This window comes from Argiope bruennichi, chromosome 4 (assembly GCF_947563725.1).
Source record: "Argiope bruennichi chromosome 4, qqArgBrue1.1, whole genome shotgun sequence".
Taxonomy (NCBI): domain Eukaryota; kingdom Metazoa; phylum Arthropoda; class Arachnida; order Araneae; family Araneidae; genus Argiope; species Argiope bruennichi.
The window spans coordinates 49666554-49692472 of NC_079154.1; the positions used below are offsets into that span (position 1 = coordinate 49666554).

The 25919-nt window shown below is 27.3% G+C and overlaps 1 protein-coding gene across 4 annotated transcripts in view; it reads right to left on the reverse strand.

Moving 5' to 3' along the window:
* The window catches only part of LOC129965555 (RNA-binding motif, single-stranded-interacting protein 2-like), a 59605-nt gene that overhangs the window by 12859 nt on the left and 20827 nt on the right, over nucleotides 1-25919 (reverse strand). For 2 of the 4 annotated variants that reach the window (XM_056079549.1, XM_056079548.1), the window contains exons 5-9: nucleotides 8395-8567; nucleotides 6309-6367; nucleotides 5397-5503; nucleotides 4305-4462; nucleotides 3980-4041 (exon numbers count right to left, since the gene is read on the reverse strand). In XM_056079549.1, the coding sequence (XP_055935524.1) occupies nucleotides 3980-4041; nucleotides 4305-4462; nucleotides 5397-5503; nucleotides 6309-6367; nucleotides 8395-8567 (559 nt within the window). The remainder of the gene's footprint in view (nucleotides 1-3979; nucleotides 4042-4304; nucleotides 4463-5396; nucleotides 5504-6308; nucleotides 6368-8394; nucleotides 8568-25919) is intronic. The other 2 variants (XM_056079551.1, XM_056079550.1) reach the window with 1 other exon arrangement.

A 25919-nucleotide genomic window follows, 5' to 3' on the forward strand; every position in this document is an offset into this window, starting at 1 on the left:
AATAAAAATTTTTAAATTGCAACACCCTTAAATTTTGGCTTAAATCAAAAGGCAAGACAATTTTATAAGGATATGCAAAATTTCAACTCATTCCTATTGGTAGTTTTCTCTTCACATTAAGTTTTCTTCATCACTCTTAAATCGATACATTTAAGGTCTCAATCAAAAAAATTTCAAAAAGTCGACAGTTTTTTATTTAGCATTGAAATATTACTGATCGCACATTCCTTGAAACAAATTGCTACATTGTTGTAATATAAAATTATATCGAAAAAAATTCATCAGTGGCCAAAAATATGAAATCAAAGTAAAAAAAAAAAAAAAAAAAAAAAAAGGTATATTGCCTTAATGCTTTATTAACAGCTGCTATCTTCAAATGTGGAATCACTACAGTCTTTGCCCTAGTAACAAGCTAGAATTTTTATTCACCAGCTCAAATAATATCATTTACAGAATATAACAAATTATAGAAAAGGGAAAATATTACACTTAAGTCCAAAATTAAGGTCACAAAAAGGTTTTTCAAAGTAATTCTAAATGGCTACCAATAAAATTTAAACAAATTATATTTTATATATTATGAAGGAACAGTAACACGATATTAACCTTTGTTGTGGGAAAAAATGTTGTTTAGCATTAGATTTTGAGGAACTACTGAAATTAGACCGTTTAGACATCTGGGATTTTTGCCTGCAATTTTGTGAATATTGCATTAAAACAAAAAATTTAACCTGTTTCCAGTAAGAATGAGTTCTCATAATGGTTTAGACAATTTCTTGAGATGGAGAGCCGTTGGCAGGCTTGAAGCTGGGCAGTCTCAAGCAGAGGTGGCTCGATGGTTACAAGTAGCACTGAAAGTGGTATCCAGGTTGTGGACTCAATTCCAAACAAGTGGTACTGTAACCAGGAAGGCCGGCTAAGGCCATCACAGAGCAACGACACTTGCACAGGAACGCTATTTGTTATTAAGCACACGGTGGCATAGACTAACATTGGCTCCTCAACTTGCTCGTGACCTAGATGCTGCGTCTGGAATAAGAATTTCCAGACAAACAGTATACAGACGTCTAGCAGAGAGGGCCCTTTATGCTCGGAGATCAGTTGAGTGCGTCCCTTTGACTGCATCCAAATGAAAAGCCCGGTTGTTGTGGTGCCGAACACATCAGTCTTGGCCACAGCAAGAATGGGGGTGTGTTCTTTTCAGTGATGAGTCTAGATTTACCACACAGAGTGACACTCGTAGAACCTTCATCTGGAGATAGCGAGGAGCTTGCTATCATCCCTCCTACGTAAAAGAAATCAACAGATTTGGTGGCAGAGGAATCCTTGTCTGGGGCGGCATAATGTTGGGCAGTCGTACACCACTGCACGTCTTCGATGCGGGTACTGTCAATGCACATCGTGATAGGGATGAGATCCTTGAAGCCTATGTGAGGTTGTTCCAGGGTGCTTTTGGCCCAGACTTCATTGTTTATGGATGATAATGCGCATCCACACAGAGATCAGATCATCGATGATTTTCTTGAGGAGGAGGGTATTCGACACATGGACTGGCCCTCAAGGTCTCCTGATCTTAATCCTATTGAACAAGTTTGGGATGGTCTCGGAAGAGCCATTGCACAGTGTAACCCCCCTCCTAATACCCTCCAAGAGTTAAAAGCCCCGCTTTTGGAAGAATGGGCTTTGCTGCCCCAAGCATTTATTGACACCCTCATAAACAGTATGAAAGCTCGTTGTAAGCCTGTATAGAAGTGCACGGTGGTCACAATCCATATTAGACAGGCTTACCCGAGATAAATGCTTTGTCTCCGATTCATAATGTAACATTTTTTTTTATATACCCTGTTTCTTAATTCCCAATTAAAATCTTTTCCATGTTGTTATGCGTCTATATTCTTTCTTCCATTGTAGTGTACCTCTGTGCCAAATTTCGTGGCAACACAGTGAATAGTTTTTCATTTTTCGCAGATTTTATGTTTGTGACCTTAATTTTGGACATGAGTGTATTTCTTAGTAAATACTTTGTAAATGATGATGGTTAAATCCTACAAACATTTGGACGAATTATTTCTCTTAATAATTTATGGATAACAACTTCATGTTTTCTAACAAGAAAAGGGCCATTTTTGTTTGTTTAAATTTATTGATGTTTCTTTAAGTGTACAATATTTTTTACACAAGTCTAAAATTTCAAAAAATCAATCTGTCAGAATTATAATTTTTGTAATATTCTATATAATCACAAATGGAACAAAAAAAATTCAGGCATTATTAATACATTTATTATTGATATTTTGTAATAATATAAGTAATTGCAATAATATATTATTACAATTTGTAGTTCTTTTTTATTTTATTAATCCATGTAATATAACTGATTGATGAGAACTAAATTTGTCAATGTCATTTTGATTAAATTAAAGTTAATTTAAAATTCTGTTAAAGCAAATAGGTTTGAATATAAATTTTCGATTATTAAAAACCTCCAAAAGGAATAATTATTCTTATATTTATATATAATATTCCTTATAAATATACCACATTTCAAATTTCATAAAATAAAATCTTTGGCAAACAAAAGATATTTGCATAGAACATTAAGTTGCCAATTGAGAAAACTTATTTACATTTATCAGTGAATGAAAAACATCACTGTGCATGTCTGTAAAACAAAGCGGTGTGTAATTTCATGTCTATGAGTAGTAAGTGGTGATGATAGGAATAGTATACACTGATAAAGAAATGAAGGAATAAAGTGAAAGAAAAAAAGTTAATTTTTTTTTTCTATCTGAATTAGTAAAACATTAATTTTAACACTAAAACTGACATTTCTTTTCATTTAAATAATAAATTTTTATTTTAGTATTTTCATCATAATGGAGAAGAAGACTTGGACAATTTAACCAAAAATTTCAATGCTCTTGAATATTTCTTTGCAGAAAATTATCACAATTCTTCCAATGAATATATGAATTTTCACTATGAATATTGGGTCAGGAAGGAGAGAACATGATTTCATTTTGATACGTAGATTGTAGCTTTACAGATGCTTTTAAAGAGCAAAAAAATAAAAAATGCTATTAGCAAATAAGAGAAAATCAAAATGTTATACATCTAAATATGGAAATAACCCCTTAATAGAAAATGTCTAATATCTCCTGATGTAATCAAGGTATGTTAACAAAATATTGTACTCTGGGCATTTTTTTTCAATAGGAAATCTATTAATGACATCAAAAAAAGACGTTGCCATGTGAAATTTCAAAGTTTTTACAACTTTAAATCTGTAGACTGTCCTTTACGAAATTTTACGCACAGCATCTTTTTAGTATTTATTGCTACCTTTAAAATGGTATTTTTATTTTTCACATAAGATGATCAATTGCAAAATAAATCAGGGTGGCATCCCTCCCCACACACACAACTGTACATTATGAAAACAGATATTACACATCTTGAGATAAAATCAAAATAATAATAATGCACCAATTAATTTACTTCAGTAAAAGTAGAATACATCATAACAAGTAAATATTTTTCTATCATTTCAGTATTGCATCAAGAACCTAAAATTACGTGAAACTATCAATAGATTCTAAACAAACTTCAAGAGTATTATAAGATTGGTAGTGATTATTTAAAAACTTTTTGCCCTAGGAAGGGGAAATATCTTTTCATTAGGTTTCAAACAGAACTACTTAAAATTAATATAGTAATCTTTGATTTTAAATTTATAGTAAAAAAAATTTCCCATTGAAAATTTCAAAACATTTTATGAAAAATTCAAATTAAGACAAAGTGAAATGGAAGAGAAGTGCGCTGAAATGTAACATACTGATGTCCTGTATTAATAAGATTTAAATAATCTTGATTTATCCCTCGTATTTCACACAGAAAAGCAAATATTGCATCTGATATTTTTAAATTAATTTTAAAACATATGTAAAATATAATACACTGAAAGAAGTATGCAACTCACCGGCTAAGACTTTTCCATTAAATCTTGAAATAATCATCTCGCACATCTCACGATTATCCATTCTACAAAGAAGAAGGGGAGGAGCAATCAGTTTATGAATTGCAAAAAATGTATGATAATTTTATGTATTCTTTAAATAATACAATGCAAAATGAGCTTTAATATGTTACAATTTTTATAACTTAATAATTGATTTCTGAAAAAAATATGCTGAACGTTTAAAGATAGACTGTATGCAAGACAACAAGACAGTACAATAAGAAACTTTATAAGTTGACTACTAAAAAAATTGCTTTGCACTTCCGTATTGAAAAGGCTATATTACCTTGCAAATCCAACACCTCTTGAATTCATTCCTGGATCCCTGAGGATACGTGTAGAAATCACGTTACCATAAGGGGTCAGCATCTCTTCCAGCTCAGTTTCAGTCATATATGGAGGCAAGTTGGCAATGTACAGATTGGTTGGATCTTGCTCTTGTTGCTGTAGATGAAAATGGAAAAATTATACAAAAACACACAAATTTATAAAAGAAATTACAGAAATAATTATAAATAGGAAATGTAAGAAGAGACTTAAAGAGTTAATCGAAAAGAAATTACAACAAAAATTCACTGATAAATGAGACCAATAGCGTTGAGTTTAGAAAAGGATAAGTAGAAAAAGGAAAACACAAAAGCTGAATTTATTTTTACCTATTTATTGGAATTAAACACAAAATGAAGTTAAAAAAAGGAATTAAGAGTTTCATAATTAATATTTCATTTCTCAGCTGTGAAATACTAAGATGAGTTAGTTACATTAGAATTTTATATACTAATTTTTCCTGCTTTTGGTTTGCTCACAAAATAATTGAAAATGAGAAGCCACTGCTCAAAACAAATTTTACAAACGCTTTTTAACTTTGATTCAAAAATTTAAATATATAATTATTAAAAATGTATTCTTCCTAACAAATTAGGAAAAAATTGATATGAATTTATAAAAATTAATCTCATCACTCTGATAATTTAGTTATTATTATTACAAAGTTAATTTTCGAATGCCTAAAGATGAATTCATTTTGGGCAAAGAATATTAATTAAAGCAGACTACACACTAAAAAAAAAAAAAAAAAAATAGAAAACTGAAAATAGTAGTTTATTTTGTGGAATAAAAGGGATGCAAACAAATCTAATAAAAAGAAAATTCCCAGCTAAAAGAAAGAAAATTCATTTTACCATTTATCACTCCAACTCTCGACCTACATTCTTTGGATTCTCTTACGGAGGAAAGCTTTCTTCCATAACATAAATTGGGGGGAAAATTTTTCAAACACCAGATGGTCCCACTAAAGGTATTCAGAAAGAGCATACAATTCTGCAGATAGAAGAAGTTATTGGGAAAGATAGAGAAAGAGAGAGCTTATTAGAATTACCCGTGTGTAACATACTTTAGCCATTTGGGCTTGTACCCCTTGATTGGCCAATGCCTTAACAGCTGCCTCTGCTGCAACAGGGGACTCAAAATCCACAAATCCATAACCTAAAAAAATACAAAAATCAGTATCATCAACTGAGCACTTATTCCTATATCTTTTATAACACAAACAACACATGAAATTTTCCTAAAACAAAAACGATAGCAGAATATACAAATTCAATAATATCACGATAAAGAAATACAAATAAAATAAATTAAATGCAATATTTTTCCAAAAAAATATTACTTTAGTTATCTTAATATAGTAGTTTCATAAATTTTACTTTTAGCTTTGATTTTAGATATTCTGGGACATATTAACTAGGTATCTGGTAATAAGGCTCAGGCTTTGATACATTTCAATAAGCATTTTCCATATCTGGAAAATCTTGCTAAATGAAAAATGTATTTAACACAATAATGACAAAATTCAAATTATATCTATATAATTTTACCATCTGAAAATGAACTAGTTTTTTTCATTGACAAAGATAATCTGCAATATATTATATTTATGTACAAATAGAAAAGTAATTTATAGGAATACATAAATATTATATATCTACCTACAATATTCATAAGAATAAAGATACCACATACATCGTAGTATTCATGTCAACACACTTATATATCTCAAATTTCAATACTACAACTAATTTTTTAAAATCTTACTACAAATAAAAGTTACAGTTGTCCAATATTCAGCAATATGAAGGCAAAAAGAGGCTATAAACTTTAAAAAATTCTGAGCATGATTTTAAAATTAAAAGTATATGAAAATGTGATAAGCATGAAATTAGCCCCCACCCCCAATATAGCAAACGAATTTGTGGGGAAATATATACACTTGCAATAAGTAATTATTTACCTTTGCACTTGTTGGTTTGCTTATCAAGGATAGCTTTTGTAGATATAATATTTCCATACCTGTGAAATGATCAAAAGAACTCAAAATGATAAACATATCAAATTATTCAGCATTAAATATTTTATATACATTTGTAAAAAATTTCCAAATACATATTTTCAAAATAATACTACATGGATGTGATTGACAAAAAGCCAAAAGAATTTTTTTTTTTTTTTAATACAACTTGAAACAACTAACTACAACTTGAACTTGCACTAAGGGGAAAAAATGCTATAAATTAGCCAATTTACAAAAGATCAAAAAATACAGTTCAATTGGTTTTTATATACATTACAAAATATTTGTAAAAGTAAGAAATTAATAGCACATGATTTTCCTAAAGACATTTTAAGAAATATATGGTTGGACAAATTTAAATATATGTATGACAATAAATATGAAGGGAAAGACAACACTTTATTGTAAATATATCTCACTAGAATATAGGATACTAAGTAAACTTTTTTTTTTTTTTTTAATGATCAATGGATTTTTGTGGCATAAGTCAGACATATTACAAGTTGTTTTTTTTTTAATAGGTCTTGCATTGACATGACTTAATCCTATTTGCTTTTCAGAATCAGTCACATTGGGACACTAAGCAGTTTTATCTTGTGTACAAGATTCAGATGTGGAAAAAATTTTTGAGACCTGGGACCTCTTTTTTTTTTTTTTTCCTTCTGGTGAATATTTCTGCAATTTGACATCTTTGCCAGATAAGGTATGGTAGGATGTGCAAAAAGCAAGGAAGAACTATTTTCTCTCGCTGTTAGAAAATTCCTACTGTGTAACACATTGCAGTTGTTTTATTATTATTATTATTGCAGGACAACATGATAAATCAAAAAAGCAGAAAACTGAGAATCTGCAAAAGAATCACACCACCGATACTACTTTTTTAAGATAAAATTTCTTTAGAGGCACTTTATTTTTAATACAAAGATATTTTACAAAATTCAACTTAAAACTAATTATATGATCTTTGGAAACACTTCCTAAGAAAAAGCAAATATTGTAGGGTTATTCTACCTTGGATTTTTTAAGCAAAGGAAAAAAATATTAAATTATTCACTTGTAACTACATTAAAAAATTCAGGACAGATGTAGATTTCAATGAGTTTTAACCAGATCAATTACAAAAGGTAACAAATTGTAATTTATAATAATAAATTGTACTTTTTAATATAGAGCAACCATTTACAATTTGAATAAATTTAACAGAATTTCTAGCAGTCTTTTTAAGTACACTGCATGTAAATGTAACAAATCTTGCTTATCAGTTATGCTTTTCTTTTTATATTTTTATTCTATCTTGTTAAACATCAACTGTTCAATCTTTTCAGCTCTAATGGGCATACATGCCCCAGAGATCAGATTGCATTTCCAATTAATTCTATTTTTTCATGTTATAAAAAGAACCATATTTACATTTAAAATTTTAATCACACAAAAATAGGCCTGTAGAGTCTTAAAGATGAACAAGGAATTTGTAAAAGCTACTCTTATGCTCTATCCGAATCTTAAAAAGAGAAATAATTATTACTAATTTATCTTTGAAAATTTAAGAAGATAAAATTTTAAATGATAAATAATTCTAAAATTTTTTTAATGCGCTCGGAAATCTTAAAATACAGGTAATCATAATTACCATGAATTGTAACTTTTTTTTTTCTTTAATCTTGAACTTAACAGTCTTGGCAACCTTTTTTTTCTCATGGTAATAAAGTAAAATTTATATAAATTATGGTAATTAAGTACCAATTTATATAAATTAGTGTATATTAAAATTCTTGCAATTAGATATTTAAATAATCAGTACTTATTTCTGGGACGAAAATTATAATTCAGAAATAATTATGATGAAAATAATTACATTTTTAAAAGTTTTATTTAAATTAGATAGCACTAATACTTTTTTATAAATTACTTTAAAAAGTGAAAAATATTAATTTTACATTTTAAAACAAAACATTTAAGCAGCAGCTACTAAATAGTTGAAAACTTTCTCTGAAGATAAATTGTTTGTCAATAAAGAAACGCTTACGGAGCACAGAGGTTGTAGAGATCTTTGTCTGTGGTGTTATGAGTGAGTCCTCGGATGTAAAGGTTGGTCTTGCTCAGCTGCTCGGAGGGGTTGCCAGATGCATCGGAGCCCATGCTAGGGGGAGTGCTGGTGGGGATGACGGGAGGAGAGGCGCCTCCACGGGGAGCCAAATTCTGTAATTAGAAAAATAAAAACAAATTTATAGTTGAATAGCATTGTAAAAATAACCCATATTTAATTTTATACTAATTTTTGTTTTTAAATACACAAAAGTTAATTCAAATAAAGGTGGTCCAAGTTAGAATTTAGCAGTATATTTAAAAAAAACTTTTCAGAAAAAGATGATTGTATAAATTTTACTAAACCATCAAAGTGATTTTTATAAAATCAGTAATTTTCTGAAAATAAAAATTTTCAGCAAATTTGGGACATGAAAATTGCAAAATGATTCAATATCAAAATTATTTTTAATCCAAATCAAGTAGCAAGCTCATTATAGCTATCATGCATGTATATAATGTGAATAAATAATGTAAGGAGACATTTTTCAAATGAAATTCAAGTCTTCTGAATACCATTTAATTTTTTCTAGCAAACATAACATTATGACATTCTTTTTCCATACACTTAAATTTGAAAAGAAATTATTTAATATTTATAATATGGGAGCGAATGTGTCCATCCTCAGAAAGAATTCACTACAATACAGTGTCCAGGGTTAAATATAGGTTCTATTGTGCATATTTACAGTTTTGGTACATATTACAGTGTGGGCACTTTTCATTGTTCACAGTTCACAGCCATTCAACCCGAACAGTTCAGCACCCGCTTTCTAGTCTCATTCAATATTCACTAGAATTAGTATTCTACCTGGCACCGCCTACACCATCTCTTTGAGACGGTCACAACCACTTCTACAATAATGTAATTTAAAGTAGATTAAAGTATTTGGTGGATGTTTTTTTCTTTTTAATTTTTGTTAATTTGAGAAATAATCTCAATAATTGTAAATGATAAACACAGCAAGAACCATAAGTAAAATTATCAAGAAAAACTGCAAAAACCTATTTACACTGCTGACATTTTGCATGTTGTTGTTTTTTTAATTTTTTTAAATAGAGAACTATCAAGCACTTTTTTAATTTACTATATTATGAAGAATTGCTCATTTTGCAATTTAATGTGAAAACAATGCTTAAATGTTTTTCGCACATTGCTTCCCGCTTTTAGTTTTAAATTTGTTGCTGATTTTGATCTTCAATGTACAAAATGGACAGAAGAAAAACAATCTTGAGTACGAGTTTTAAATACATCTTCTCTGAAAGTTTTGCAAATTATTTAGATAAAACATGATCAAGTTCTTAATTCCATTTAAAGTAAATTTTACTGACAAATGAAATACATATTAGACCACCAAATATCAGTTTGATAAATTTTATCAAACTGTCCTTTTATAAAAAGTAAATGTTTATCGGACCACCTTTAACACAATTAAAATAGTTTTTAATCATGTGAATTCAGATATTCATATTTTTTATTCATATAAAAATAGTTAACACTCGGGGTTGTGTTTTTTAATGCAAAAAATACAAAATTTTCTTTCCAATATATTATAGAATTTGGAAATCATTCTACCCAGTTTACAAAAACAAATTAAAATTAATAAAACTGTTTAAGAGCTGGAATTATACACATTGGTAATAAGATTTAACTATCTGATTTCTATCTGATCTTTTGCTTAAAGCAGTACATTACACCTGATTATCTGTTTAATTACACAATTAAGTTTGTTGAGAGTTCTATAAAATTCCAGATTACAAAAGTACAGAGCAGTATTCTATTTAAACAATAAAAATAAATTTAAGAAGTGTTAGAATTAGTGCTAATATTAGTTATAAACATTATTAGAATAAATTAATCTGCTTCTGCGTATATTTATTCTAAAAATTGAAGTTTACAAAATCACCAGAAAAGGTTTAAGAATTTATAATTTGACAGTAAAGAAGGCACATTTCTAAAATTTTTAATTTTTTCCCCCTCATTAAAAAGTGACCGAATGAAAAATATGCTGAATAAAAGTATAAGCAAATGAAAGAATAACGACTAAAAGTATATGTATATTGAATAAATAAATCACTTTAAAACGTAACTGAACTGATATGTATAACAGAATGTATTATTCGAATTACAAATGAAAATAAATTCTGCAAAAGAAGATATTCAATTGTTCGAGCAATGCAAAAAAATGTATCTTCTTTCAATGGCATGTTATTACTTGATTTTAAACAATGTACTGATAAGGAAATGAAGCGGATGAAATGATAATCTAGTAAAAATTTTAAACAAAATCTGAAAAGAATAGCTGCACAGAGTCTGGAACAAGAAATGAAACCCTTCGAACTGTGAATAATAATTAGATACAAACCTACTCGCAATAGAGCGTAAAGTTCAATTAAATTCTTCTTTGGCTGCAAATTACTTTTATCACTATCCATTAGATCACTACTCCTTATCAAACAAAAGACAAATTTTTACAATTTGTTCAAAATCTAAAAAAAATGTATTAACATTTAACGAAAAAAAGGCAAATAGTTCTTCAGAACTAACTGAATTATTAGACGCACTTTATTAATTAATTTAAGATCCCTTTTCTTTAAAAAAAAATTGTTATTAAAGCAAAACGGGAATCCCAAGCTCATCAAAAATTGCGACTGTAATTAAAAACAGTTCTCCGTTCGAAAATACTCGAAATTTCAAACAACTTTTATCCCTCCCATTTCTTTTTCGATGGCGCCTTTATTTTCTCAACATCACGTGAACGCACTGTTTTCCACGTCACAATGTTTACTTTATATCTAAATGTTCAGCGAATAGATTAATAAACATTATGCCACTAATTCCTTTCATGACACTTGGCACTGGAATCTCCGTTATTTTTTTTTACAAATGAGCAGTTTGCGAATTCTTTTATTGTTTAGGAACATAAAAGTTACTCAAATGTACATTTTTAATAAAAAATAGACGTAATATATATTAGGAATACGTTTCACATGAACCAATTATATTTTATTGAAACGATTTATATCATTATCGCTGATATTAACCACAATTTTTAAAATATATTTTACTATTAATGTAAACTATTGAAGAAAATATATGGGAAGAGGAATGTATTAAACACTCATTTGCGAACAAAATATCTCCATTATCGCTAGAGCATTTGCATATTAACTTGAAGTTAAATAAAATAAGATTAAATAAATGCCTAACTTCATCAAAAACACTTGATATGCAATAACAGAGAAATATTGTAATTAATTATTCTGGATTAATAAAAATCGTAAAAATATTTTACTGATTTTTCTTCTTTCAATAATATTTATTTAATGAGGTTTTGAATATCTTTAGAAAATATTAGAAGACTACTATTTGAGCAACAAATAGAATAAAATAATAGAATAAATAATTTATCGTTTGGTTTTCTGTAAGGTAACTTCGTAATAAAATTAGGATTTAATTCTTTTTAAATAAAATATTATGAATTTGTAACTAAAAACCAGTTTACATAAAAATTAGGTAATATTTATAGAAATAACAGAAAGTAAACTGCATCACAAAAATAATTAAATTTATTTTTCCACGCTTAGATTAACCAACCAATTAATCATATTGCATATATTAATTAACTTTTAGTTAATTCTAAAATCGGTCAAGAACAGAAAAAAAAAATATCAATCGCACTGACTGGCTGGAGAACGAATCTTATCGGTTTGAATTAATGTAAATAATGGGAAGTCGCCGCAGAAGGAAGGTCCAATGAACTATGCGCGAGGAATGCGCGGTGCCTCCGGCTATTCCACTCATTCATTCATTCCTGCCGCTAGGAGAAGACTACTACGGATTTCCCTCGGAGCGCTATTCATTCAGTCGGTGCCAGAACAAAATGCAGCCAAGAAAGATACTCTTGAAAGTATTTTATTCATATTAAATTGTTATATTAAATTACTTTGTAAGAGGGGACAAAGCTTAGGAAATATTCATGGAAGGGTTTTGAAAATATCTTAAAATCGTTATCGTGAAATAATAGAGTATTTCCCCCTCAACTGAATCATATCTTTAAATAGCATAAGAAGCCACTTTAATGATTAAACTTTACAGAACAATATAATTTGAATAAATCTATAAGAAAAAAAACAATTTGTATAAGATGAGCCAAATGTTAATAAAAAATGTATATATAATTAAGGATTCTGTTGTTCTTTATTAGCTACATAAAAAAAATCATCCGATTTTTTTTATTCAAAAACCAAACAAATTAAAAGCTTGGATAAAAGCACTTTGATAAACATTAAAAAAAAAAAATAAAGAAAACATTATTGTCGACAGCTATCTAATTTTTTTAATAAAAATAGGAAGTAAAAAAGGAAAAACACTGATAATAAGAACTGCAATAATAGCCTTAGCAATTTACATTTTTATGTAAAATTTATTTTCCAAACATTTTTTTAACATTTTACTATTTTAACTACCTCTACTGTATTCTACAAATTCCCTCCCCTTACCTTTTAATACTACAAAGATAAAGTATGGCAAATATATTTCCTATCAATTAAGAATAAACATAAAAAAGCAAAAAATTAAAATGTAACTTTTAGTTGAGAAAAAAAGAAACAAGATATGAAATAAGAGTTGAACTTTCATGCTTGACTACTTTCATCGAATTCATATCCGCATGCATGAACTAAGACTTTTCACTGCACGAGTGTTACGAAATACAATTAGCACACGTTATCCAACACCAAAGGAGAACAAAGTATATTATATAATATTCTCAATACATGAATCAGAAAAAAAAAAAATAAGACGTGTTTATTTTAAGACATAATTTTCAATCTTTCCATTCAATAGTACTAAAAATATAAGAAATTTTGCAAAATTCGGTAAATTCCTAAAACTGCATTAAATATGAAGAAAACATTAGTTTATATTGTAGTTATACGTATGACAAGCAGAAGCTACAAGAAAGAAGAATTGCGGTTCGAATCTCGGTCCCATCGAAAAATTACCACTAGCATATACGATAAATTTTTGAAAGGTCATAAGTTTTCACCCTCACGAGATGTGAAGACCGATAACAGCGGAGAGTCAGTTCAGATGTCATTCGCGTCATCTGAGAACAGTGCGGTATTATTGAATTTCCACTTCTGCTAGCCATTCATTCCATTAATCACTGCTCAGTTTCAAAATCCAGACTCAAACAATAAGACTATATTCAAAACCTCGTTTTTTAGCAAATGGCCTCATATGAAGTCCCACAAAAATTTTAATTTTTATGCATGCGAAATTTGTTATATCTGAAATCGCCATTGCTTTTCAAAATTTGGAATTAATAAGCGATCGCAATTTAAAATCGTTAACACAGAAAACAGTCGATAATCTGCAAGGCGAATGAATGCGTGACGTGTATGTGTACCGGTATTCTACACATGTTATATTTAAATTTAAAGCTACCAAATTTGGACAGATATATTTTGGAAAGTAGAAATGTAGATTCCACTAGACCATAGAGATGTTTTTTTGAAATTTTGATTATAAATTTAATTAAAAATTAAGCAGTTTCCGGTTATTTCTTTTACTTCAGCTTCCGAAAATATTTCTGCACAAAAATTATTTTTGCATCATCATTAAATTTTAAAAATTATCGTTTCATTCATACCAATTAGTCAAGTATATTTTCCGGGTAATTTTTTCCAAAATATTTTTTTTACCTAATTTTCAACAAAAGATGACACTGTTCCCTTGAAATTCAAACCGTTCTCATTGTTCCGTCAAACATTCAATCGCGCGGTTTTCTTTTATTGCTGAATGCTAATGAAAAAGGATTCCGCTTAATATCTGTGTAATTTACTACGACAAATAAAACAAAATGAATGTACAAGATCGAGAAAGTTAGAAGATAGATAAAATATAATTAATTGAATTACGGTTAGTTTATAAGGGCCCTAATCATGGATGGGACTGGTTTCCATTAAAAAGATTAATGTGTACAATAAACAGAACATATGTAAAATTATTAAAACAGCAAGGCTTTATTGTTTATCGCAATTTTGCGCCTTTTAAAAATTAGTTTGATGATAGAATCATGAAGTAATGTTTAAAAAAAATTAATTGAAATTAAATACCGCCAATATCTTCCGGCGAAATTACTGGTGGCCATCAACGGCTAGTAAAGAACATGAACAGGCAAACCTCAACAATAATACACATGAAAGCATTTCCGCTGGAGGGTAAAATTCTAAAAAATCGCAGTTTAAATGTCAAATGTCATGACATTTGAATATTGGTACTTGTACGATAAAAGTAATAATTTTCACAATACATAATCTTTTTGTTATCAAACGATCGCAAAACAAGGGACCTTTGCATTTATTTAATTCTCTCCTATCTTTTTTGTGTTACAGAAATAACTGGTTCTCATTTTCAACTACGAATGAGTTTATCAAACGGCAGAAACGATAACCGCAGATTGTGATGTTTGCGAAGATCGTAATTTGTAAACAACCTATAAATAAACGTTAACGCTAAAAGCAATCCCGAGAAGACAAAAACACATTTTAAACAATGCATAGACTGTTCGAAATCCAATAAAACGATATTTTTCCTTTTAAATTATAATTCCGCTTAGCTTTTTTCAACTTTCCGACCATATTCGAAAAGTTATTTCCAAATATTTAAGTGGGTATTAAAGATTTTCAGTCTGTTTTTGTTGACACAGCAGCGCCTATCAACAAATAGGTGGGAGTAATTACAAGCTCGGTCTAAACATATGTAAACAAATATAAAAAAAAATAAAGAATTATTCTTTGAGGAGACAAAAATTAATTTATGTCTTACAGTGATACACATTTTTCTCAATAACATTTTAGAACTAAAGACATTGTACAATAAGGCCGCTATTAATTCCTTTATTAGTAACTGTGGCTTCAAATTTTTATCGGGAAAGGATCAACTGCCAGTGTAATTCCATATATTACATATTAACAGTCTAAGGCGACCATTGTTAAAATTTTTAATTATATTAAAAATATTTAATTAAAAATTTCTTGATAGCCAGATCTCAAAAGCTTCTTCAGAAAAATATTTTCAACATTCAAATTTTGATTGATATATGATTCATATTATTTTAGAAACCTTATGCCATTGTATTTATTTTACTTCATTTTCATAACTTTGTCAGCTCTCCTAACAGTCGTAAAAAAATAAAATACACTTCGTTATTTCTAATCTTTTTAACAATGTAACCTAATTTCTAACTTAAAACAATGCAAATTGAAATCTGTTTTGCTACTCTGTGTTCAAGACAGGTTAGTAATTCAGATTGTTGATAATAATAATAAAAAAAAAAAAATTACAATTTTAATGGTGACCTTTATCATTAACTTTAGTGTTCATTTCGAATTCTTAAGGTTTTGTAAGGTAAGGTTCTTCTTTTTGTTACAGTTAATTTTCGTTAAAAATTCTTTTGATTCTTCATGGGAAATACGATTCAAATACTTATTTTTAAAAAAATTGATTAAAAATAGCAAAAAATGTTTATATTGCAAAAAAAAAAAAAAAAAAAGATATCTTTGATTTCTTTTTTTTTTTTTTTTTTTAATTTTAAGTTGATGTAAATGTTTTTATACTGTAATATTTTTGGAAGTTATCGCGGAAAAACGCAGAAATCTGCTTAATTTTTTTTGCTAACATTTCAACAAAAATAAATAAATAAACATTGTTCCGAAGTGCACGTTTTCGCCAATATTATATATATACTATTTACAAGTTTGGTAGCTCTAGGTCAAATCAATCGGTCTAACCTACAGAGAGCCATTACAAACACATTCATCTTTGTTGTAAGTAAATATATACATTTACTTACAAGTAAATATATATACTTACTTACAATATTCATCAATAATGTATTCACTAAGTGATTTTTTTTTTTTTTTAGCAAAGCTTCTCAAATTTATTTTTGAGAAATAAAATCGAAACATAGAATAAATTTATGTTGTTTAAGTTATGTGGGACATTTAAAATTATTCTATTTAGTCTCATCTACGAGGTATGAGAATATGATTTTCGACATGATATATAGCACAGCAAGAAGCGGCTACTTTCGATACCAATTCGTCTTTAAAGAATTAAAATAACACGTGTTTGAATAATAACGAATTACGAAACAATTAATGGTGTTCAAACAGCTGATTAAACAATGCCAAATATAAATAGCACACGGAGAAGTATCCAAATAGGGTTTTTTGCTGTTGTTTTGTTTTGTACTAGAAAACAATGAAATAAAATAGTTAGAAAAAAAAATTAATACAAATTTATAGAAAGTGCACCTGCGGCATAGCTATGGTTTTCGAAACGATTACAGACATTCCAAGCAATGAACGCAACAGCCGATTCAGTCAATGAATCATTTATACAATGAATGTAACAGTTTAATTTATTTAGGTTTCGGTCAGGGCTTGCTATACAAATTGTATAAAATTATTTTTGCTACGAATTCCTATTTCAAAGACGATTTTCGATTCTAAACCAAATGACATTTAACGGCTCAAATTATTAAATTTAATTTTGGTCACTAAGGTTATATTCTGATACAGTTTTCAAACTATACAAAAGGATTAGTTTTAAATTAGCAGAAAGATACGAATACACATAGGGTAATCAATTAAGTCCTTTTAAACGCTTTAAATTCAAAACAACGTCTTGTATAGCCAAAGAAATAACTTGTACCTACAAAATGCTAAATTTGGGATAGGTTATAGCTCTCCTAGCAACGAAATAAGAAAATTACAAAAAATAAAGGAGATCAGCCAAATAGTGAATATGAATAGCCAATGAATATCTAATACATAGAAAATTGTACGATATGTCATTTTAATTACAAGGGAAAAGTTTGGTAGAATTATCTGTCAAATTGGCGGAGATATTTGCAATTAAAATTATGAATTTCCTGTGACTTTAAAAAAGGGTTCGCCTTCATCCAATCCCCCCTCTTTTACCCTTCATTGCTTAACTCGGAAAAAATGTATAATACTAATCACCCTGTATAATAAACTTTCGGGCAAAAAACGTAAACATTTTACAACGATGTTTTAAAGGATATTTTTTTCTTTTCAAAAATATAACGAAAATACAACTTTAGCTTAAGAAAAGAAAAAAAGCCTTTCCACATCAATGGAAAATTTCCCCACCATTGAATACCAACTGACTGATCGATCACTTCTGATTGTAAATCATTCTTAAACTTTGAAGGATTTTTGTGTACCTATGTTGTTTTTTTTCCCCTTAAGGCATAAATTCTAAAATCGTTGAATTTTACAAAAAATTAAATTACTCTTAATTCACAATTATCTTTTACATAAATCTCTAAAAATTATATGGATGTAACATTCAGAATATTTAGTCTGTTTATTATCACATCTCATTTATGCAACTCTCCTTAAATTCAATATTATTTTACCCACAAGTTCATTATAAAACTCTTGCCTAGATATTCAGAAAATGTAAAATGCAGGTCTTGAATATTTTATATATAACAAGATTTATAGTAGCTAGATTTGGTTAATTTTGGCTTAAAATTAAATAAATGTAAAAAACTGCATTTTGCAAAAAAGATTTTCTACACATATACTTCTGTGAATTCACCCTAAGTAACTTTCATAATAATAAAAACAAAAGTTCATTGGGAGTTTTGCTGGCACCCTTTTGAGCAATTCTTGAAACTATTGAATTTGGGGAAAATGTACTTAAGAAGGGAATGTACACTTTTAATCAGTTACTTTTTAGAATTTTAATTGAAGTTTAAGAGAGTAATTTTAGTCCTTCTCTATGTAATTTCTAAAAATATTAATTTGTCTTCCTCATGCTCTTTGACAATATTATGGTGAATTTTTTCCTTCATTTAATTGAATTTCTTGTGGAATCAAGTATAGAGCTCTTACAAAATTTCAAGTAAATTAGAAAATATCTAATACAAATGAACGTTTAAATTTACCATTCTATAATTTTGCATCAATAAATTTGAATCCACCAGATATATTTTTGGGTTAACAAAATCTTAATAATTTTTTCTTTGTTATTTAAATTTAGTTTAGAAAAACTTTCACACTTAGAAGTTGTACACCTGTAACCGAGTAGATACATGAATATAATGAACAGAACAAATAAGAGACTCCCAACCCTAAGAATATTATAATACAAAGTTTTAAATAGATACCTTGCAAATGGAAACATACAAATATGCAAGGGATTTGCATTTAATTATAATAAAGAGAGCCAGCATTTCTAGCAAATCTGACACAATAAAAGTTGATATGAATAAGTTAGTGTGCATTCTATAAGACAGATCAATGGAAAGAAAACTTTAGAAGTAAGAACATTAATTTTTACAGATTTTTCTGTTTCATAAACATGCAATTTCTCTTTGATGTATAATTTGATGCTTGAGAATTTTCTTGTATTCTTTTAGTTTGATATTTTAGCTGTTTACCACTGTTCATTAAAACTAGTTTATATCTGCAAACAAAACTATTCTTTGTTTCTAAATTATAAAACATATCTGGTACATAAATACACTTTACTAATGTTTTTATGAGCATATTTAGAAATTGTTAACAAGTAGTGTGCTCATGTGAATTTTCATCAAAAATCAATTTTTATGCAAGTGATAAGTAATAAGAGTAGTGATAATTTTTTAAGAAGAAAAAAAAATTGTCAAATGGTATGAACTGACTAATTACCAACATAATATAAAGTTTCAATTATGGTCAAAGAAATTTGAATAGCATAAACAAAAAAATTTAATACAAAATACAATTGATATTCTTGGGAGGGGGGGAATTTCAATGTAAATCATCTTATAATTGTGCTTTAAAAAAATTACATTTAAAGTTTTTTAGAAGCAAGAAATGCAGAAAACATTGCTTCACAATTTTTAAATAATGCTGCTCTTTCCTTCTATAAAATTTGAAATTTAAAATGTGCTGTTGATCTACCTTAATGTCTACTTTCTTAAGAGGATATATCGATATTTTTAAATTTATATACAAAACTCCTTTATTAGAAATTATGACAATTATTAAAAATATCTGATAATAAATACATAAGCTATAAGTTAATTTGCTTTTTCTTTAACATTTCCACTGTGTTGCTACATCTCAAATTTTAGACAAGATTACAAATACATTATTGAATGTATTCGTGCACACAAAATATACCAAAATATTTCAATTTTGAAATCTTATGGCTAGCTTGCAACAAAGTAAAGATATTCAGTCTTGGCAAAGTTCCAGATAAAATAAAGTTAAACATTACATACCATTCACAAATACATTTTTCATGCAATAAGTAAATTACAAAAAATATCAAAATCACCATCAAGACATCAAAAATGATACAGTTTAAATGTCTTCTAAAATCAAATGTTTAAAAGAATCAATTTTTTGACCCAGTCATATACTGCTTTTGATTCATAACCACTAAGATGATAAAGAATAACAATACTCAAAACAATCAAATGATCATGATGGAATTAGTTATCGGAGGGAAAAAGTCTGGAAATGAGTCAAAGCTCATCAATCAATTTGAACGTGCTTGGGTTAATGATATTCCAATCAGGTAACTATGCTAATGACAATTAAATTCCTCAATTGCAATGAACTAAAACATAAAAAACTTTGTTTAATTTAGCAATTGATAGATCGAAAAATATTTGAATACTGTTTCAAATTAAGTGTGACAATCGCATTTATTTAGATTGCAGTTACTAGACAATGTACTTTGTTTTCAAGTACATTGTCTAGTAGCTTTACATTTTAAAAAAATGTTATAATAGAGCTTATTTGACAATTCTCCTCTGACCTGAACATTCATACTTCTAGAAAATATAAGCTGAGAAAAAAAATTGTCATAAACTTTATTAATAAAAGTAGACACTTAAATCAAGACATTTTAGTTTCACATCTAAGAGCTATTTTCCTGGATTTTTTTTTTAAATCCCTGATGATTAAGACTGTTTAAAATTTTGCCCCAAAGAATCCAATATCAACTTTTCTAATAATGACATATGAATCTTTATTTAAAATTTAAAGAAAGGTTAATTATAATTTTTAGGGTCTTCAAGAACATTAAATTTTCATGAATGGAAGCTTTCAAACAGGTATTGCCTGTCTTTTTTTAATACCCTATGCTAAAAATGGACAGTCTACATAGAAGAATGCAAAAAGTGGTTGAATAATGTTAGTCAATAATGAGAAAAAACTCTAACTGGCATATAGGATCTTTGTTGCATTTAGATTTTTAGATTATGGTGTTATAAATTGCCCTTTTTGATATAAGATAGTGCTTCATTTCGATTTCTTCTTTAACAGTAGCTGCATTCTCTAAACATCCGATTCCCTGAAGGTTTCCCATTCTCTAAAAATTTGCAACATAATCTTCTCTTTTCATTGACAAGCATTTGAATAAATAATGCATAATAAATAAAAAGAAGTTGAAAGTCGCATGCAAGCTGCAATTGCCTATATTTAATAACAAAGTTGAAAATTCATTTTGAATTTCATTATTAAATAAGCCAAAAATTTCCAATTTACTGATGGACACAAGATCAAGATATCCATCAAGATAGATAAAATCTTTTTCAAATGCAATTTTTCCCATACAAAACAAATCTTATAGAATATCTTTATATGTGGAATGGTCCATTAAAATTGAAACCATATATCTAGTTTTAAATGATTTTTTTTTAAAAAAATCCAAACAAATGTAAATTTGTTTGTTTCAAGGATTGGCTGAAGTTTCATCAAGCATTAGGCCATATACGTTAAGATCTGACAATTTTTAAATAGAACACTCTGAAGATATGGAACAATGCCAAATATAAATAAATTTCTACAAGAGCTATAGGAATAATAACTCTCCTCACATTTCACAGACTACTTCAGTTCTGCATGCAAGTCGTAATAATATTATCATCAGCCACTGGACCTGTTGAACATTTATTCCTTGTATGATAATCCTCCTTGATGCATTGCATTTCCTCTTCCATGAAGGAGAAATAAAACTGAAGATTAATAACTCTAATATCAACACCCTTTTTCTGTTGATGGAATTCAATACAAAATCGATAGTCCAATCAAATTATGAAAACTGCCAAAAATGTGGAAAAACACATAACAGTCATCTTATTGACTTAAGTTGTTGAATTAGCTCTTGAAAACCGTCTTCTAAGTTTGCACCCAAATGTTACCGGATTAGGAATGGAAGTGAGGAAGTCAAAATATTGCTTTTAAATAAATAGCTATCAATCTAAAAGGAAAAATTGCAAAGCTATAAATATTACAAAGACCTATACAATACATCCTCCAATGTTAAAATAACCTAATTATATCCAGAATCAATTTTTAAAAAGCTACGCTTGGGAATATATTTAATTATATTTATTTAATTTCAGTGGAATTTTTATAATTCATTTAAAGAGGTGTTAAATAGAAGGAAATACTTAGTACAAATTTTAAATTGATATCTGCATTACTTTTCAAAAAAAAATTTCTTCTTAAAAAAAATATATGCAATTGCCAAAAATGACTATAAATACTCTTCTATCTATTGAAATCTGTAGACAAAAAAAAAAAGTCAAATTTAAAAAATGGTCTATGCTTTCAAATGGTATAATAAAGATTGTAGAAAAAATTGGGGGGTAAAAGTTTAACAAAAAAGAATGAAAGAAAAAAGTGATAGACTTTCGAAAAATATTAATGAATGTTCCTGAACGTAATGATCAGCAAAAAAATGTGCTGATTTAATAACTGAGACATGGTAGTTTTAAATTTAATTTTCACTACACTGTTTTTTCTTCTTCTAAAAGTTCAATATTATCATGCTATCTGAAATTGTAATGCAACATTTTAAAATTTTTCTTTTTTGTCTACTAATCAAAAAAAAAAAAAAGAAATGTTTACAAATTTGGTTTATTTTTCAAGGGCCTGAAATTAAGTACTTTTCAAAAGCTCAGAGTAGATTAAAATAAAATTCAAGGAGTTCTCAAAATCCATAGGAGTACTTTAATACTATGCTACAAGATTTTAAAAAATACTAAGCAGCCATTAACAGCAAAAAAAAAAAAAAAAAAAAAAAATTACTTTACAAATATCTTGTGATTCTAAAATCAAAATAACAAATAACTACAACATAATTTAAAAAAAAAAACAGAAACAAAGGCAACAAATAACAGAAATCATATTTGCTGTTTACTATTCAGCAGCTCTTCTAAATATAAATATATATGCAAAATACATTTAATTAAGACAAAATTTTCACTTAGATATATTCCTGATTTTAAAGAAGGATCTAGATAAAATTAGTCTGGGTAAAAAAAAAAAAAATTAGATTAAATCTGTTTGATTTCTTTTTTCCCATCTTTGAACATTTTCTCAAAATATATTGTAAAAATAATTTTAAATTCTTAAGAAATATTTTACGACTACTATACCAGGCAAATAAAGCACCATAATATTTAAAATTGCACTTCATTTATGATATTTTATCCTTCTTTGATTAGCAAATCAATGCATTTTTTAAGCCAATAAAATGTAATTCACAGAATAAATAATTTCCAGCAATGGTCACAAACATATAATTAATTAGATTATCATTAATTCGAAAAAGGGGAAGCATGAACAACCATCTCCTGACTTACAACTAAATATTTTAATATTAAAAATTGTAGGCTGGGTGCAAATTATGGACATACTGAAATTTTGCCTGTTTTTTTTTTTTTTTTAATAATCATGTTTACTTTGAATTAACTGAAAAATTTGAAACCATGAACTGGTCCTTCAATCTTTCAATCATTTAATGCAGTCCTTGAATTATCTATAGCATCACATATATTATACTACTTTACATTTTAAGGGTTTAAAAAAAGCAATTCTCAATTTTTTTTAGAGCATGTTATATCAATTTAGGCCAACAATAGCATTTTGTGTGTGTGTGTTTAGTATTTTATTTAGTTAGGTTTTAATATCCTTTTTAATGATTAAAATGTTAAATATTTTATTTAAAAGAAATTGTGAAAAGTTATTTCTTGTGTGAATTATATCAACAGAAAGCTTTTTAAGCTTTTTTCTAGGAAAATTACTTTGAATTCTTTTATATTTTCTATTAGAACAAATTCTATCAATCAAAAGTACTTGAAATGAATTAAATTCCAAATCATCTAAAATTTACCAAATCTTACTTCAATTACATATTACTGGATTTTACTATGTTATGAAAGAATTTCAGAATGCATTAATTAACAAAAATAGAAATAAACTGATCAGCCGAACAATTATGGAAGTAGAATAATCAAAAATCCATCCTGCAACATATTGAATGTAAGGAGAAAGAAAGTTAACTTCTATTCTCAGTGAATCACAATCCATTTGTATATACATACAGAGACAATCAGCAACTGAAGTACTATTAGTAACTCAATATATTATGTTATAATATTTCATATATCATTAAGTTCTCATCACAACAAATACTGAAACATAAAAAGTACTAAAAAATATTTTTTTTATCTTAAGTTCATTGAAACTGCCTCTACAATAAAAAAAAATACTATAAATTTCCATCTACCATTTTTACAACATATTCATTAAATTTCAAGATGAAAATTGACTTTAGCATCATTACAGCAACATACCATCTAAATAATAAATTAACTTTAACATTTGATTATAAATAAAAACCATCAAAAATATTTTTTATTGTACAGATTTATTATGCATTGTATAGCCCCATAAAATCTATTACACTAACACAATTTTTCCTTCAATTATTTAAAAATTACACTCATTAACACTAATGCATTAAAAAACAATATTTGTCTCTCACTGTTTCATTTCTTTCTTATAATCATTAAAGAATACACAACATTTTTATATTATACTATAATATTTTTAAAAAAAAGCCAATTCTTAAAATATGGCATTTAAAGCTGTTTTATTGTTTAATAAATTACACAAAAAAGTTTACTCTTTCAAAGATTATCATTTTAATGTTAATAGCATTGTTAACAAAAAAATGTATGCAGTGAACAGAACTTCTAAAATTGTTTTTAAGCATAATAAATCTAAATTATAATTCAGATTAATCATATCAAGAAAATAACACAAGCAAATATTACTATTAATATAAATATAACAAAAATATCCAAATATTTTTTTAATGAAATCAATAATTTTAATTACAAACATATAATTAAAACTTTTATTGATTCATATTTTTTTTAATATACGATTTATTTTTAGCTAAAATTGCAAATGGCTTTTGAATTAGAATCACATTTCAATCCGAGTAATTTTAATAATTATGAATTATTCAAGCCATAATGATAGTCACTTTTTTTAATAATGTTGAGTAATAAAGATGGACTGGTTTAGAAATTAAAAAATATCCTTCAGTTTTAAAAAAATATAAAAGGAAAAACTTAAAAAGATAAATAATTTAAAAACTTAAAAATAGATAAATAATTAAAACTTAAAAGATAAATAATTTAAAAACTTAAAAAGATAAATAATCTTTTCCTGTGCTTCAAAGATATTCAAAATGATACATAATTCTACATATCTTCCACTGATTTTAATGTTACATTAACTGAATAATTATTAAAAGATGGCTTATCTCAAAGAATTAAATAACCCATTCTCTACAATTCATAAAGAACTTATATTAGCATATAAATATCTAAATAAAATGCAAAAAATTTAAGTACCAAACTGAATTAAAAAAAAGAGACTACTGTCAATATTTTTCTAGACAATTTTTTTATTTACAAATAAACAATAGATAAGAATTTATTACAAACTTCCCAATATATTTATAATTGTCAACACTCTTTTCAATAGAAGTCTGCTCCTAAAAATAGGTTCTGCTTTTAATCCTTCAATAATTTCAACCAAAAAGTTTCAAAAAATTATAGTGAAAAATTTCTATTTATATATTTTTCCTAAACATTAAACACTCAAATTGAGACAGACAATGAAAAAAAAAAAATGATAATAACCAAATAGTTTTATTTTCGTTCTATTATATTAATACATTTTTCAAGCAGAAGATATGTGCAAATATTATTTCAACATTAATTTTTATAGTAACTAAACAAAAGTTTATAAGAAGCATTTCAAGTATGAAATGCTTTAATGTTTCTTTATACTTCTAATGCAACCTAAACAGATATGTTAACTAAAAAACACCTATCATCTCAGTATTTTAGGAATAATTTATTATGCCAAAGAATTTCAAAATGTATACATATACGAATCAAAGTTAATGTTATACAAATGAATAATATAAAACTTAACAAAAATACACAAAAAAATCCTTTCGTTTATGTTAGTGGTTGTAGCAAACAGATTGAATCAACTTCAAAGATTGCCATTCGCTTCGAAATAATAAAATTGTAAAAGAAGTTATCTTAATAATCT